General features: G+C 44.3%; 1 protein-coding gene across 1 annotated transcript in view; it reads left to right on the top strand.

Moving 5' to 3' along the window:
• Positions 1-234: 234 nt before the first annotated feature.
• The window catches only part of CLIC1 (CLIC family member 1), a 61,687-nt gene continuing 48,328 nt past the window's right edge, over positions 235-13,593 (top strand). The window contains exon 1 of the mRNA XM_089652502.1: positions 235-391. Within this exon, the coding sequence (XP_089508628.1) occupies positions 344-391 (48 nt within the window). The 5' untranslated portion in view covers positions 235-343. The remainder of the gene's footprint in view (positions 392-13,593) is intronic.

The following is a 13,593-nucleotide window of genomic DNA, read 5'->3' as shown; positions in this document are numbered from 1 at the left end:
AATTCCCGAGAAGTGAGCAGCATGTCCCATCCCCTCCCTGTACCACTCAGTGCCTGCAGCCTCTCAGCACTCCCCCAACCTTCCCCACCGACACCACCTCTCCACTCCTCAACCTGAGCTGTCCCTCTACACCCGGACACGCCCCCACCTCTCCGAGACGTCCAATCGGCGCTCTCTATTCATCGTGCAGCCGGTTGTGAGTCGCCGTGCCCGCGGTGGTCACGCCTCTCCTGTAGTCACTTCCCACCCCACCCTCCCCCGGCAGGCTGATCACCGTCGTCCCGCACTCCCTGCAACTTCTCTGTCCCCGCGGAGGAACCTCCAGCAACCATCCCACCGAGACATGGAGCTCAACGACCCGGACCAGCCTCAGGTGGAACTCTTCGTCAAGGTAGATCGCCTGTTACATTGTATGTTGTATGGAGCCCAGCTTGTTCCATCGGTGCCGATGACTTGTGTGAGCAACAGGTGGATTCCCCATCCTTCTGTTGGATCCCTGGACGTGATTTCCAGAAGTGTGATCCATGTGATTGTAGAGGGGGTGTGAGATCTCAGTGATCCTGATCAGTAAATCGGTCCAAACATGAAGATTTGTTTCTAAACTTTGTAACCAAATATGTGTTTGTAAACATCAGAGCCAGGAAGCGTCCATTGTCGGGCGATCAGGATTGCTGGGGTGGATGGGATGGCTATTATCCGATCCTTCAGAGTATTCTGTTTTTGGATAGGGATTTGTATGGTGTGGTCAGGTTCGGAGATGTATATCGCTAACCGTCAGGTCTGATCAATGGGCAATGTCACAATTATTATGTGAAAATTGTATCAAATTTAAATAAATGATCACTTAAGTTGGCCATACACTATACAGTCTGATTGTACAATCTCTGTACAGTTAACCTTCCCAAGACTAGTAAGAAGACAAACCTAACAATCCATCTAATTGGCATCATATATAAGACAGGCCCTTGTACTACATAGTTGTTGGGGGATCTAAAGAAGATTGTATAATATATGGTCAGCCCTATATTGGCCATACACTATACAGTCTGATTGTACAAACTCCTTTAGATATACCAAAACTGTATAATAGGAGGACACACTTTATTATATCCAGGCAATCTTTATCTAGCCTGGCAGGCCCCTGCACTACATAGTGGATGGTAGATCTTAACCGCTTCTGTGCCGCCCTATAGCAGAAATACTGCTACAGGGCGCCACGGGTGTGCAAAATCACGTGTATATACGTGATTTTGCAGTTCCGGGAAGGGGGGGACATGCGCGCACCCTACCCACGCCGCCATTTGCAGCCTGGGCTGTCAATCACCGGGTCCCGGCCGGTGATTCCCTGCTAGCATTTGGCGATCTCCAAAGAGTTCCGATGGGGAAGAGATCTGTATGTAAACAATACAGATCTCTCCCCTGTCAGCTCCTGCACACTGCTTTGTATGGTTCTGCATAGCATAGCTGTTAACATAGTTAATGGCAGATCTGAAAGAGATTGTTTAGTGTATGGCCTGCTTTAGGACCAGTTCACACTAGAAACCAGCACCATATTTAGAATGCAGTGGGTGTCAGTGCAATGGTAATGACACCCCAATCGCAGGGTTATTGCCTGCACCGGATCACAATCTGGTTGCAGTGAGTAACCAAAAGTGGTGCGTGCACGCCTTTTTGGTGCTGTGCAATTTCTGCCTATTCAAGTGAATGGACTGAAATCGCACTGCATGTGAATCGCACAGGAGCGTGCAGCAAAAAATAAAAATAAAGTGCAGCATTTAGGCCTCGTTCTCATGGATGCACTATAGCGTGCGCCAGTGTGATTGCCATGTTTGCCCACATAGGTAGTCCCATTCATGTCAATTGTAACTCAGAAGCTGCATTGACACAGCCGCTGCTCCCAAGAAGACAGACAAGGTATAGAAGGCCCGTGTGAACAAAGCCTAAAAAGTGGGGCCAACTTCCCAACCCAAGGGCAGTCACAGATCTACAGCTGTCAGAGTACCCAGACTGTGTCTGCATCCGATTGGATGAAGCTGCTGTTCAGCTGAAGATCTTCCAGCAGGCTTCCTTGTGAATAGTTGACCGAACTATCAATTTTTGTGAAATGGAGCAGGTGCAGCAGACCCACTCACTGAGCGAATTTTGTCTGCTCATCAGTAATTGGCCGAATTTCACTCAGTGTATCACTGGCTATAGTTTTCTACTTGGCAGATAAGTACTAGGAGGTCGGAATATTACGAAGAGTCTTCTAAGGACACGATGTGGGCTTTGGTTACCACAACAGTGCAATACAATGCCTAAGGCAAAAGAGGGAGACCTGAGTGCTTCTGAACTGTCGGCAAAGCTCAGATCCTTTATAGGTGAAACTCCTGTTGTTGAATACAACATGATGGGGTCCATGGACTGGGTGACACCTGTAAATGTGGCTGTGATTGTGACTTTCTGGTGTCACTGTCTCACACTTGGATCAATAATCGATGAAACCCATGCTGAGATGAGGCTGCCATCGCTATCCCCTCCTTGGAAATGTACCAGGGCCTGGCTCTTATATGGATCCTGGGGTTCTGAATTTACTTGCTGCAGGTTTGTTCTTAATGTGTCAAACCCCAAGAATGTCAGGCGGGTAGCATTTTCAGAAGGAGGTCACTTATGACTGCCTAAATGTGCTCCTCAGTATAGGTTTCCTTTAATCACATCATGACCTAGCTCACACCCATAGGTGGTGGGGTCTGGGATCAAGGTCTGTGCTCCAGCCCTGCCCTCATTAAGCTGATTGGCTCCCTGCCCCAGGATCTCCAGGTAATGCAGTTTTAATGCCTCACCCATTGCGATAAATTTAGAAGCTACTAGTCCAGGGATCCCTGTATTCAGAGCAAGGGTGAGCGGTCTCACTACATCAGGATATGGCCTAGCATGGCCCCTACCCCACATGGCAGCCTTTTCTCTTTAAATACTTAGGGAAAGGCTATTTCAAAACAATGTGAAGAATCATTTTTGTTTGTTTTTTGTTTCCTTTTTTTAAACCTAATTTCAGTAACTTTTTTTTCCTTTGGTTTCTGTTGTCAAAATATTTTTGTTTTATTATTTTCCTCTGCTGTAACACTATACATGTACTTTACACTTGTCTGACAAAAAAGGGGAAGCTCTGTCTTCGCAATCCGCATACAAATTATGTTAAAGGAGATGTTTGGGGTTCACGAAAAGCCTAGCATCGGTCTCATGCTGCAGCTGTCCCCCACCAGCTTGAAGACCAAGAACTGAGCAATCACATGACTGCTGATCTCTCAGTTCTCAAGCTGCTCTGAGCAGAGAGTGGTGATGGTCTGTCACTGGCTCTTTACTATGCTACCCTCCAGAGCTCAGTGGAGCATCGGGGGGGGTTGGGGTGTTGGGTTGTGGTGTTGGTTCTGAGCATCTGGCTTCGGCTCTTAGTGTAGTATGGCCAAAAAAAGCTTTGTATGTGTAAACTAATCAACAATGTATTAAAATATAATGCATGTAGAAAATAAATATCTACAGACATTTCCTAAAAATGTATATTAATACTTATATGTATTTAAAGTAGATGTAAACCCTAAGGTCCCCGTCACATTGGTGTATTGCCATTTATTTTGAATGGCACTCTATTGCAATATTAGGTCTCATTTACACTTGTGTTTGGGGGCTGGTAAAAATTGGTGGCTGAGCCATGGTTTTTTTTTTTTTGCACCACCCCTAACGACTTCGCCCTTATTCTGCGAAGGCAGTAGAGGGGGGAGTACATATGCTGCGCTGCTTTACATGGCAAACCCTCATTGAACCCTCTGTAAAGCTGTCTGTTCTTATAAGGTATGAGCTGACAGATTACAATAAGTCTGCTGGAGACCTGCATGGCACCACCGATCTGCTGATTGCTGGTGCTATGGTTTGAAGGCTCCCAAAACAAAAAATGGTAAATGCGCATTTTTTACCTGAGCAAAAATTTGCATTTATTATTTTTTATTAAAAGGTGAACCCATCCTTTAATTAAATAAGCAGTATTTAGCCCAAAAGCAAAAATGTAATATATTGCAACTTACCAATCATTCGGTGTGATGGATGCATTAGTTTTCTTTAGTTTTAAGACCTTTCTCCCTCTGCTTTCACCTGCTGATCTGTCCTGTAACACACCTCCTGTATTAGCGTACCCCCACTCTGGTTGAAGGAGCACAGGGGACATCTTTTGACAGCAACATTGTCAATCTGGGTGGAGGGAAGTGTTAGATGTACTAGCAGATTTAAATAAGACTGGGAAATTGAAGCCAAAATCCAGCTCACGCTTTATAATCAGTTACAGCAAACAGTTTTTACCTTTTGGGGAAAAAAGGTTTTACATAGAAACTGATCATTGTAAGCACCCCTGCCAGTGGTAAATGGTAGGTCACATTCCGGTAACTGCAAGGGAGGTTTTCTGTTGAAAACAACAGATTTACTGGCTGGATGACCAGATGGAAATAGAAGAAAGCCTAAAAAAGAAAACTAATGCAGCCATCACATATAAGAATTGGTAAGCTGCAAAAAAATAACTGTTTGCTTTTGGGTTTAATACTGCTTAGCATACAAAAATTCAGAGTTAATTAAAAATACAATGGAATCATAAATGGCACTGCATATGCATAGGGTAAGCTTTCTGAAGATATGTTAATTTTCTGCAAAGAAATTTTCTGTATCCGGGCAATTCGTAGAAGAGCACGTCTGAAGTGTTGGCACCATGTTGTATTGATAGAGGAGTATTGGGTAGAGATGAAATTAGAAGGTGATAACAAGGCTGGGCAGCTGGTCCAAGACCAGTAAAACCAGTCTTTTCTGATGCAGATCTAATCACATTCTATTGTACATAAAGGATGGTATGACCACATCTCCAAGTCAGTAGAAATGTTCCATAGGAGTTGCTCTTGAACGCTAGCATTTTTTTCTGTCATGCATTATATGTAAATGCATTTTTAATTTTTAAAATAATAAACATGGTATACTTGCTCGTCTGTGCAATGGAATTGCACAAAGAGGCCCTGAACCTCCTCTTCTCAGGTCCCCCGCTGCCCTCCTGGCTCCTATTCTCTGGCCAATTTTCCCAAAGAAAGCCACTTTCTATGGGGCCCCTTCATGTGGGCTTGCTCACCAGGCCCGCTGTCTACATCTATAGACACAGACAGTAGGACTTGGCCCTGAGCCATTGACTCCCACTGCCTCAGCAAAGCCAGTGAGATCAGGAACTGAGGGGAGAGGAGTCGGGCAAGTAAAGGGGGGGGGGGCGATACTGACGTCTAAACATTTTTTTTTTCCTTAATGCAAGGAATGCATTAAGGTAAAAAAAAAGTTTAAACTTTATAACCACTTTAGACTCAATTCACGCTTTCACAACTCCAAAATTGCACGATTTACAGTGTTACATTGATCCAACTTCATACTCTCTGGATCAAAGTAGTTCAGGCACCTTTTCAAAGTTGCTTCAATTTTAAGTCCCACTGATTTGAACGGGTGCCATGTAAAAGAATGGGCTGCAACCTGTTAAGCGACTTTGATGTCCAAAGTCGCATGGCAAGTCACACAAGTGTGAATGGAGCCATAATGTCTCTTATCTCTAAGTACAAGTGCTGTATTTGTTTGAAAGCAATACTTGTTTTCACTGTTTTTCATCCGCTGTTAAATCTCAAGACTTCTGATTGCCCGCAGCCTCTTTTGCAGCCACTTCCTATCCAGCAATGCCTGCATGGCCACTCCCTTGGTAGGTTTTGTGATGGTGACAACAGTGGTCAATGCCTGAATAAAGAGTGTTGAGATGACCATTTGTAGTCTCTTGGAAGTAACAGTGACAATGCAGGAACAGTTGGGAGATACGAGCCAATATTGTCACCTTATGGCCTCATGGACACTTAGCAGCTCCTGGGTGCTGAGATGGTTCCTTCTGGGAGCTGCATGTGCTGTGTACTGTTGGCAGTGTAAGTGGCTTGGGTAAGTGTGATGGCTTCTGCCTCAACATGCCACTTTGTGTTTGGAGGAAAAGCCATCTGCGTTTACCCGAGCAGACACACGTACAGGAAATCACTAGCACTGGCATCTGCACACAGCATGTGCAGCTCGGCTCCCTGGATGCCAAAATGCTCTGGGGATTTTACACCTCAACAAGCAGGAGCTGCTAAGTGTCTGAGTGCACAAGGACTAGAACAGGAAGTGCCAGTGGACTTTCATTCATTCATGGCAGGATCAACAGGGTTTTACCTTAGGTTCACACCTAAGCGTTTTCTGAAGTATTTTGCAGAAATGCAGTACAGTCCATTTAACATGAGTTCCCTGATTTGGGACATGTTTCACCTGGTGCGTTTTTTTTGGAAAGGGTCAAGGACTTTTTTGAACGCAAAAAGTAGCATTTTTGGTTCTATAGACTTCAATGGAAGCGCTGCAGAAAAGAATGTTTGCCGTGTTTTTTTCGTTTTACATCATCCTGGCAACAAGAAAAATGGAAAAAAAAAATGCAATGCAGAAACGGCTCAAACGCAACCTACATAAGTGTGAACCTAGCCTTAATGAAAGCTGCAGAAAAAATCAACCTAAATGACTTTTGACGTTACATTGAGATTTAACATTTACTTGAGATTAGTGATTGGGCAATATGTGAATGATTCCAATGTTTCTCCTGCTTTCTCTATAATTTATGAAATACCTGAGTGGAAGAGGAAAGGAAGATTCCCCCTTACCCCTGTTTCACATATATGCGGCCGTGCGGGCCGCGGTTTGCGCGGGCACGAGAGCCCATTCATTTGAATGGACTCCCGTGCCCCGTGACATGCAGGGAAGAAGTCCCTGCACTTCTGAAAACTCAGCCCGCACGGGAACCTCAGTTCCCAGTACGGTTGCATTTTCCAGTGTGGGTGGCGTGCCATTAGAATTAATGGCACCTGCCTGCGGGTTGCGAATTCCTCTGTGCGGGTGGTGTGGCTGAATGGATTTTCATGTGGATCCGCAGCGGCACCACCTGCACAGATGTGAACCTAGGGTTACCCCTGGTTCACATATATGCGGCCGTGCGGGCCATGTTTTGCGCAGGCACGAGAGCCCATTCATTTGAATGAACTCCCGTGACACGCAGGGAAGAAGTCCCTGCACTTCTTCTGAAAATGCAGCCTGCGTATTTGCGATGTGAAAAACCTCAACTTGCTGTATACTTTTCACTTCACAGCTTTATAATGGTTTGGACTATGCCCATAGGATAACCTAGATTTTGGACTAGATATGCAGTCGTAATGCATTCAAAAACACATCCCACTGCACCTGGTATGCATGGCCCCACAGAGCTTGCTAAGCACACAAATATTACAAGCCAGTGGGTGATTTTACTCTATCAATCCCTGCAGTATTGATTTTAAGCCCCCGGTCACACTGGGTGTGATTTGCCATGCGACTTGCAAATGGCATGGCAGGTCACACCTTATTGTCTGCAGTTACAGCGGTCACATCGGTGCCATTGCGACTTGGTCAGAACCACACCAATTTCTAAAGTACATAGACATCTGTGTCTTACAAGCCTCAGATGTCTTGCAAGTCATACCTGAAGTTGGAATACCATCCGACTTTAAAACTCCAGTGAAGTCGCACGATTTCAAAGTCAGATCGGTGTGACCGAGGTGTAAGTGTATTCATTCTTTTCATTCTAGAAAAAATTGCAGTGTAACTTTTTTTTTTTTTTTGCGTGCCATTTAAGTCGCCCAGACTGCAGTGAAAAATTCTGATTTGACAGATGTCTAGAAAATGCAAATGACATTCAAATAGCTGATTTTCTTGTCGTCTTTAAATTTAAACCGAGTTTGAAAAACCTGTAGCAAGTATTTGATTTGTAAGCTGCGTGCTGCATGCGGCACCCCTGGATAATAATTACACCGGTCCTTCGGTAGAGGAACAGGTTTAGGTGGTTGGGGAGGGGGGATGGTAGATGGCGGATGATGACAGAGGCTAGGAAAGTTGACTTTTTAAGAGCAGGTCATGTTGTCAGGGTGTCTGCCTGTAAGCAGTGATCTGAGCTCTCTGACCAAAGTAAAGTAAAGTTTGCTATTCCCATCTGGTTGGGCTTTATTCCCTCTTCCCCTTTCCCTTGGTTTTTTCACAAGTACAATTGCTAAAACATATTCTACATTGCTGGAAGCGTAAAATATCTTAAAGGACTTGTAAACCAAACCAGAATCCAAAAAAAGCTACTACTACTGTTCAGAAATTGTGTATAGACTGAGCCATATTTGTAAAGGAAATTATGTTTGATCATGTTATTTTACTATGCAGCTTAAAGGGTAACTCCACTTTCGTAGGGAAAAAATAGCAAATAAAAAAGATATATGTATATAGCATTTACAATTGGTACACAAGTCATATTGTATATGTATGAATTTCACTGCTATAAGCAAGCACTTTTACTGAATGAAATGGATTAATTCAATGTGTATTGTTGTGATTGGCCCTGTCTGTACCATGTAATCACTGTAACCAATCACAGCTAGCAACACAATTGTACACCATGAATAGCATGAATTGAAGCTATTCATTGTTTACAATTGTCATGTGATCTGTTGGAGTGATCACATGGTACCGGAAATGGGCCAGTACAGTGGTCTGTCATTAGCTGTGTCTGGTAGACGCAGCCAGTGAGAGATCCATCACACAGTGTAGCTGCACTCATATGACGTCATATGAATGATGAAAGCCCCGCCTGGACATAATTTTTCAATAGGAAGGGGTTAAGGTAAAAGGTAAAATGCAGGGAATGCATTATAGTGATACTAAGGTCCAGATGTTGTGGTTTAAAAATAACAAACACATCATACTTGCCTGCTCTGTGCAATGGTTATGCACAGAGCAGTCTTGATCCTCCTCCTCTTCTCGGGTCCACCAGCAGCATTCCTGGCCGTGCCCCCAGAGCAAGCTGCTTACCCTCATGCTTGCTTGCTCCCTATAAGGCACACAGAGCGTGTCTCGGCCCCTCCCCAGCTCCTTCCTCATAGGCTGTGATTGACAGCAGTGGAAGCCAATGGGTGACGCTGTTGTGTCTGAGCCAATGAGGAGGGAAAAAGCCAGGAGAGCTGATGCTCTCGTGCACGATAATGCTGGTAATGACTTTACACAGCTAACGATTACCAGCACGATAATGCTGGTAATGTTAGCTGTGTAAAGTAATGGTGTTTTTTTTTTTTTTTTAGTGTTTTTGCATTAGCGCTTAGAGGCTTTTTAAATGTTTGCGTATTGTAGCTTTTTTTTTTTTTTACCCCCCCCCCTCAAATTTTTTAGGGGGGTCAAAAAAGTCCAAAAACGCCGGTTTGCGGTGTTTTGCTGCATTTTTCAGCGATGTTCAGCGTTGGAGCAGTTGTACAGCTAAAAAACTCCTCTAGAAACCCACTAGTTCTGGGGGGTTTTTTTTCAACCTAAAAACGCTGATTACAATCTATGTGTGCATGGACACATAGGATAACATGCTGGGGGGTTTACTAGCTGTAGAAACAAACATCAAATGCCAAAAACAGCTGCTGTAAAAACGTCCAGTGTGCATGAGGACTGTGGGGGGCTGCACTCTGAAGGTTTTTTTTACCTCTATGCATAGAATACATGAAGGAATAAACCTTCTGCCTTTTAGAACCACTTTTAAAGGATAAGTTCCCCTTTAGAAACATGTTACACACGTATTTCGGGTCCCCAAGTACCCACTTCCCAGATAACAGGAGTTGATGAGGATAAAAGCCATGACAGTTTTGTAATGTATGTTGTGCTTTAGCAATCTCAATCATGCCATTCAATGTGGTGCTGTACAGCTCTTGGGATTGCCTTGAAAAGAATGTGTGTACAGGCAGTGTTCTTGTGAATGTGATGCATGATGAATACAACATACGGTACATTGTACATACAGCAATAGAGGGTGATTTGTGGGGTGGTTGTAGTTCATGGGGTCCCTGTGTAGACCTATGGAACATGTATATAATGGCTTTGAGCCCCCCCTCTCTAATGACCTGGTTGATGAAGGCTTGCCATCTTGCCAGTCATTGTCCTGAGGTCAGACGCGCCATTACAGGACAATGAGGGAGTGAGGAAACGTGGAGTACAGGAATAAATAAAGGAAGGAAGGGGACAGCAATCAGAGATTTAGCTGTGACTGTAGTGATTTGGTAAGCAGTCACGGGCCACAATCAAATGAAATTGTTCAGAATTTAGAATTTTTTATTTTGAATAATGAACATTTTCCTCTTGCAACGGTTGAATGCTGGTGGGAGGAGAGGCCGGCTTTCAGAGGTTGCAGGAGCAAATTAGAAAGGATTGGGTCCTGTATATTCCACCCCTCCTGTCCAAGTGTAAAGCAGAATGTGATGGGTAGGCCGCATGGGTCCCCTGGAGCATGGGTCTCCTGGAGCATTCTGGTGTAGTGTGAGCGGTTGCAATGGTAACCCCCATTGCGACCGCTCACACTACACCAGTGATTGGGGAGTGTGTTAAAAACCTGTCTCAACTATGGGGTTTTACTGCCCCACAAACTGCTAAATATAAGCAAGCCCTTACGGTTCTGAGCCCCTTTAAAAGGCTGCTTTCTCACTGATGCACTGTGGTCTACCCACACCATGGGTGCAGTGCAGTACACCGAGGCTTTCCTGCTGTTTAATTGCGCTTTGCCATGGACTTCTATTATATCTTGCGGGTATGATGCACTTTCAGAAAGCTACAAAAACATCAGGATATAATAAGTGCGCTTCCCTGGTTTGAGGTCAAGGGCCACATAAGAGGGTCCCGAGGGCTCAGAGGTTGAGCACATCTGTTGTAAACCCTTACTTATACCCAATGAAGTGAGTAGCCTCAGGTGATACACAGAGATAATGAACAAATCCTCCTACATAAGTTGTACCTGTTTCCCTGCAGACCCCTGTTTTCTACAGCTTTCTTAAACACAAATTTCACACAGCATCTCTCAACTACAGCAGACAGGGTGAGAAAATGGTGTCACACATTGCAGAGCACAGAGCAGGCAGCTGCTTGTAACCTGAGACCTGATTGGGGGCAATGGACATCCCCACCCCCAAAGTCTCATTGTTAAACAAGCATAGCTGAGGTTGTCAATCACCTTCTATGTGCTTAGGGGCAACAGGGCCATCTTCTGGGATTCTGTGGTGTCCGCATAATCGGTCAAAAGTGATGCATGCAGATTGGAGTCACACTAAGGGCTTTTGACTGAGGCAAGTACACATTATAGAAGGATATGCTTTGTGCATTTTTCATTTCAGAGGTTTACAACCAATGTATTGGTCTTGTGATCTATTTTCCATGAAATTGTTCCTTGGGGTACTTTTTGAGATAGGAATACATACTTGAATAGATTTTTTTATTCTCCCCCCCCCAAATTTAGTCTCACTTTAATTTTGAGTCTCTTCTATCTGCCCTGATTTTGGATTTAAATGTACTTGTTAGGTAAGTGATTTAAGCTGAGTCCTTTGTTACTGGATTGGAGGGTTCCCTGTTTATAAACTCAGAAAGCTTAAAGAGAATTATTACCCTGAGGAGTTGAGTAGTGCAGGATTAGTGAATAATGGGAATAGCAATGGAAGGCGCTCAGAGATAAGAGTCACTTCCTGTGAGAACAGCTGCCCAGATCCTGCAGGAAGTGTGATTTATCTACTCACATCCTGTGCTCGCATACCAAGAGCTCTGTGTCTTCACTGTCTGCACAGTATGGTGACCTTGCAGTGCTGTGAAGATGCATGTATTATCTGTTTTGTTGTTTTTATTTTGTTACAGTTATGATGTTACATTTTCTTTCTCCGCTACTTTGTTCATTAATGTAGTATTAAACCCTAAAATTTGTTTTAGTTTAACACTATGCGCACAAAAAAAAAGCATGCCAAAGTAAGGTGTTTGTGCAGATTTTTTACCCTGGCACTTGCAGTTTAAAACCTTCTATGCTGCGAGTTCCTGCTCTCTCAGTGCTGCTTCCCTGAACTTCTGTTTTTCTAAAGTAAATGTTGGACAATGCAGTCTCCAGCCAGTCTGTTTGTTCGGAAAGGGAGGAGGAGCAGGGGAGTGCCTTCCCATACTAGCCTACAAGGTTGTGTGTTTCTGTTGTTGCACACAGTGTAGGGAAACAGTCCCTGCATGCAAGGGTGGCTCCATAGGATGCAGCAAGAGAAAGGAGCCATCTTGAAACCGGAAACCTGAGACAGTAGTCTTGGCATCAGTTTAAACTGGAACATAGGTAAGGTTCAAAATATGAAGAAACTACATACTCGGGAAGTGAATAAATGATCTACTGAAAGCGCTCATAAAATCTGAGGATTATTATCATTTTAAGACTATCCTAACCAAATTGTTCTCCCCTCCCTGATCATTATTTCTACTTTATTTCTCTAGGACTTCTCTGAAGCTGCTCCCCCCTATCTGAAACTCCTTTCTACATGTCTTCAGGCATTCACAAACCCTCAGGACTCATTCACACCAGCCGTGGTGGGAAGCACTGTTTTTTATATATTCTGTTTATGCCTTTTCTGGAGAACATAAAAGTACATGAGTGCAATCTTTCCAGAGTACTGGGTAATCCTTTCTTAGCCTAGGTTCACATTTTTAGTGAAAACTTGTTTGGGTGCTGCCACGCCGCTCACTCTCTGGTTTACCTGCACCATAACTCACAATATCCTGCATTGTGGTGTGCTGCATTTGAAAGAAAAAAGTAGATGGTCTGCCCTAACACAATGTCTTACAAAGTAACACAACAAAGTGCTTGTATAATCCCAGACTTTGTTGCCATCTAAACAAATGACCTACTTGGAATGCCTCCCCCTCCCTTTCCAATGATATGTGTAAAATTGTGGATTTCCATCACTTCCTATCCTGGCGTCAGTTCGCCAGAACAATTGGGGTGAGACTGTCCAGTGAAGGCACAGACGGGAATAAAAACCTGTTGTGTATTAATGCATGCTACTGTATTGGTACATTAAGCTGCCATTCAAAATGCTGCATACGTGTGATCCATCCCTAAATCTCATTCATATAACTGCTCACATGTGAAGTCCTTTGACCGCCTCCTGACCGCCCTAAAGCAGAAATACTGCTACAGGGCGGCAGGGGTGCGCAAAATCACGTGTGTATATAGACGTGATTTTACATTTATGGGTAGGGGGTGCGCACGAGCCCTACCCGCGCTGCCATTCACGGCCGTGGCTTTCAATCCCCGGGTTCTGGCCGGTGATTGCCGAGCATCTCCGTCGGGGAGGAGAACTGTTTTTAAACAAAACAGTTCTCCCTGTCAGCTAGTGCACACTGCTTTGGATGGCTGCGCACAGCCATCTAAAGCAGTGTGCTTACAATGAAGCACATGGACATAGCACATAGTAAAACAGCACACAGTTAACCCTTTGATCGCCCCACATGTTAACACCTTGCTGCTTAGTGCCATTGGTACAGTGTCAGTGCTTCTTTTTTTTTTTTTTTTTCCCCTTCTTTCAGCACTGATCACCGGATTGGTGTCACTGGGATGTCAGTGACACCAATCAGTTCCCCCCAGTGTTAGAATGCCCGGCGCAGTCCCACTATAAGTCGATGATCGCCGCCATTACTAGTAAAAAT

The sequence above is a fragment of the Staurois parvus genome, unplaced genomic scaffold (assembly GCF_062004578.1).
Source record: "Staurois parvus isolate SC_StPar_1 unplaced genomic scaffold, SC_StPar_1.0 ptg000684l, whole genome shotgun sequence".
Classification (NCBI taxonomy): Eukaryota; Metazoa; Chordata; class Amphibia; order Anura; family Ranidae; genus Staurois; species Staurois parvus.
This window is presented reverse-complemented; position numbering and strand designations above follow the sequence as displayed.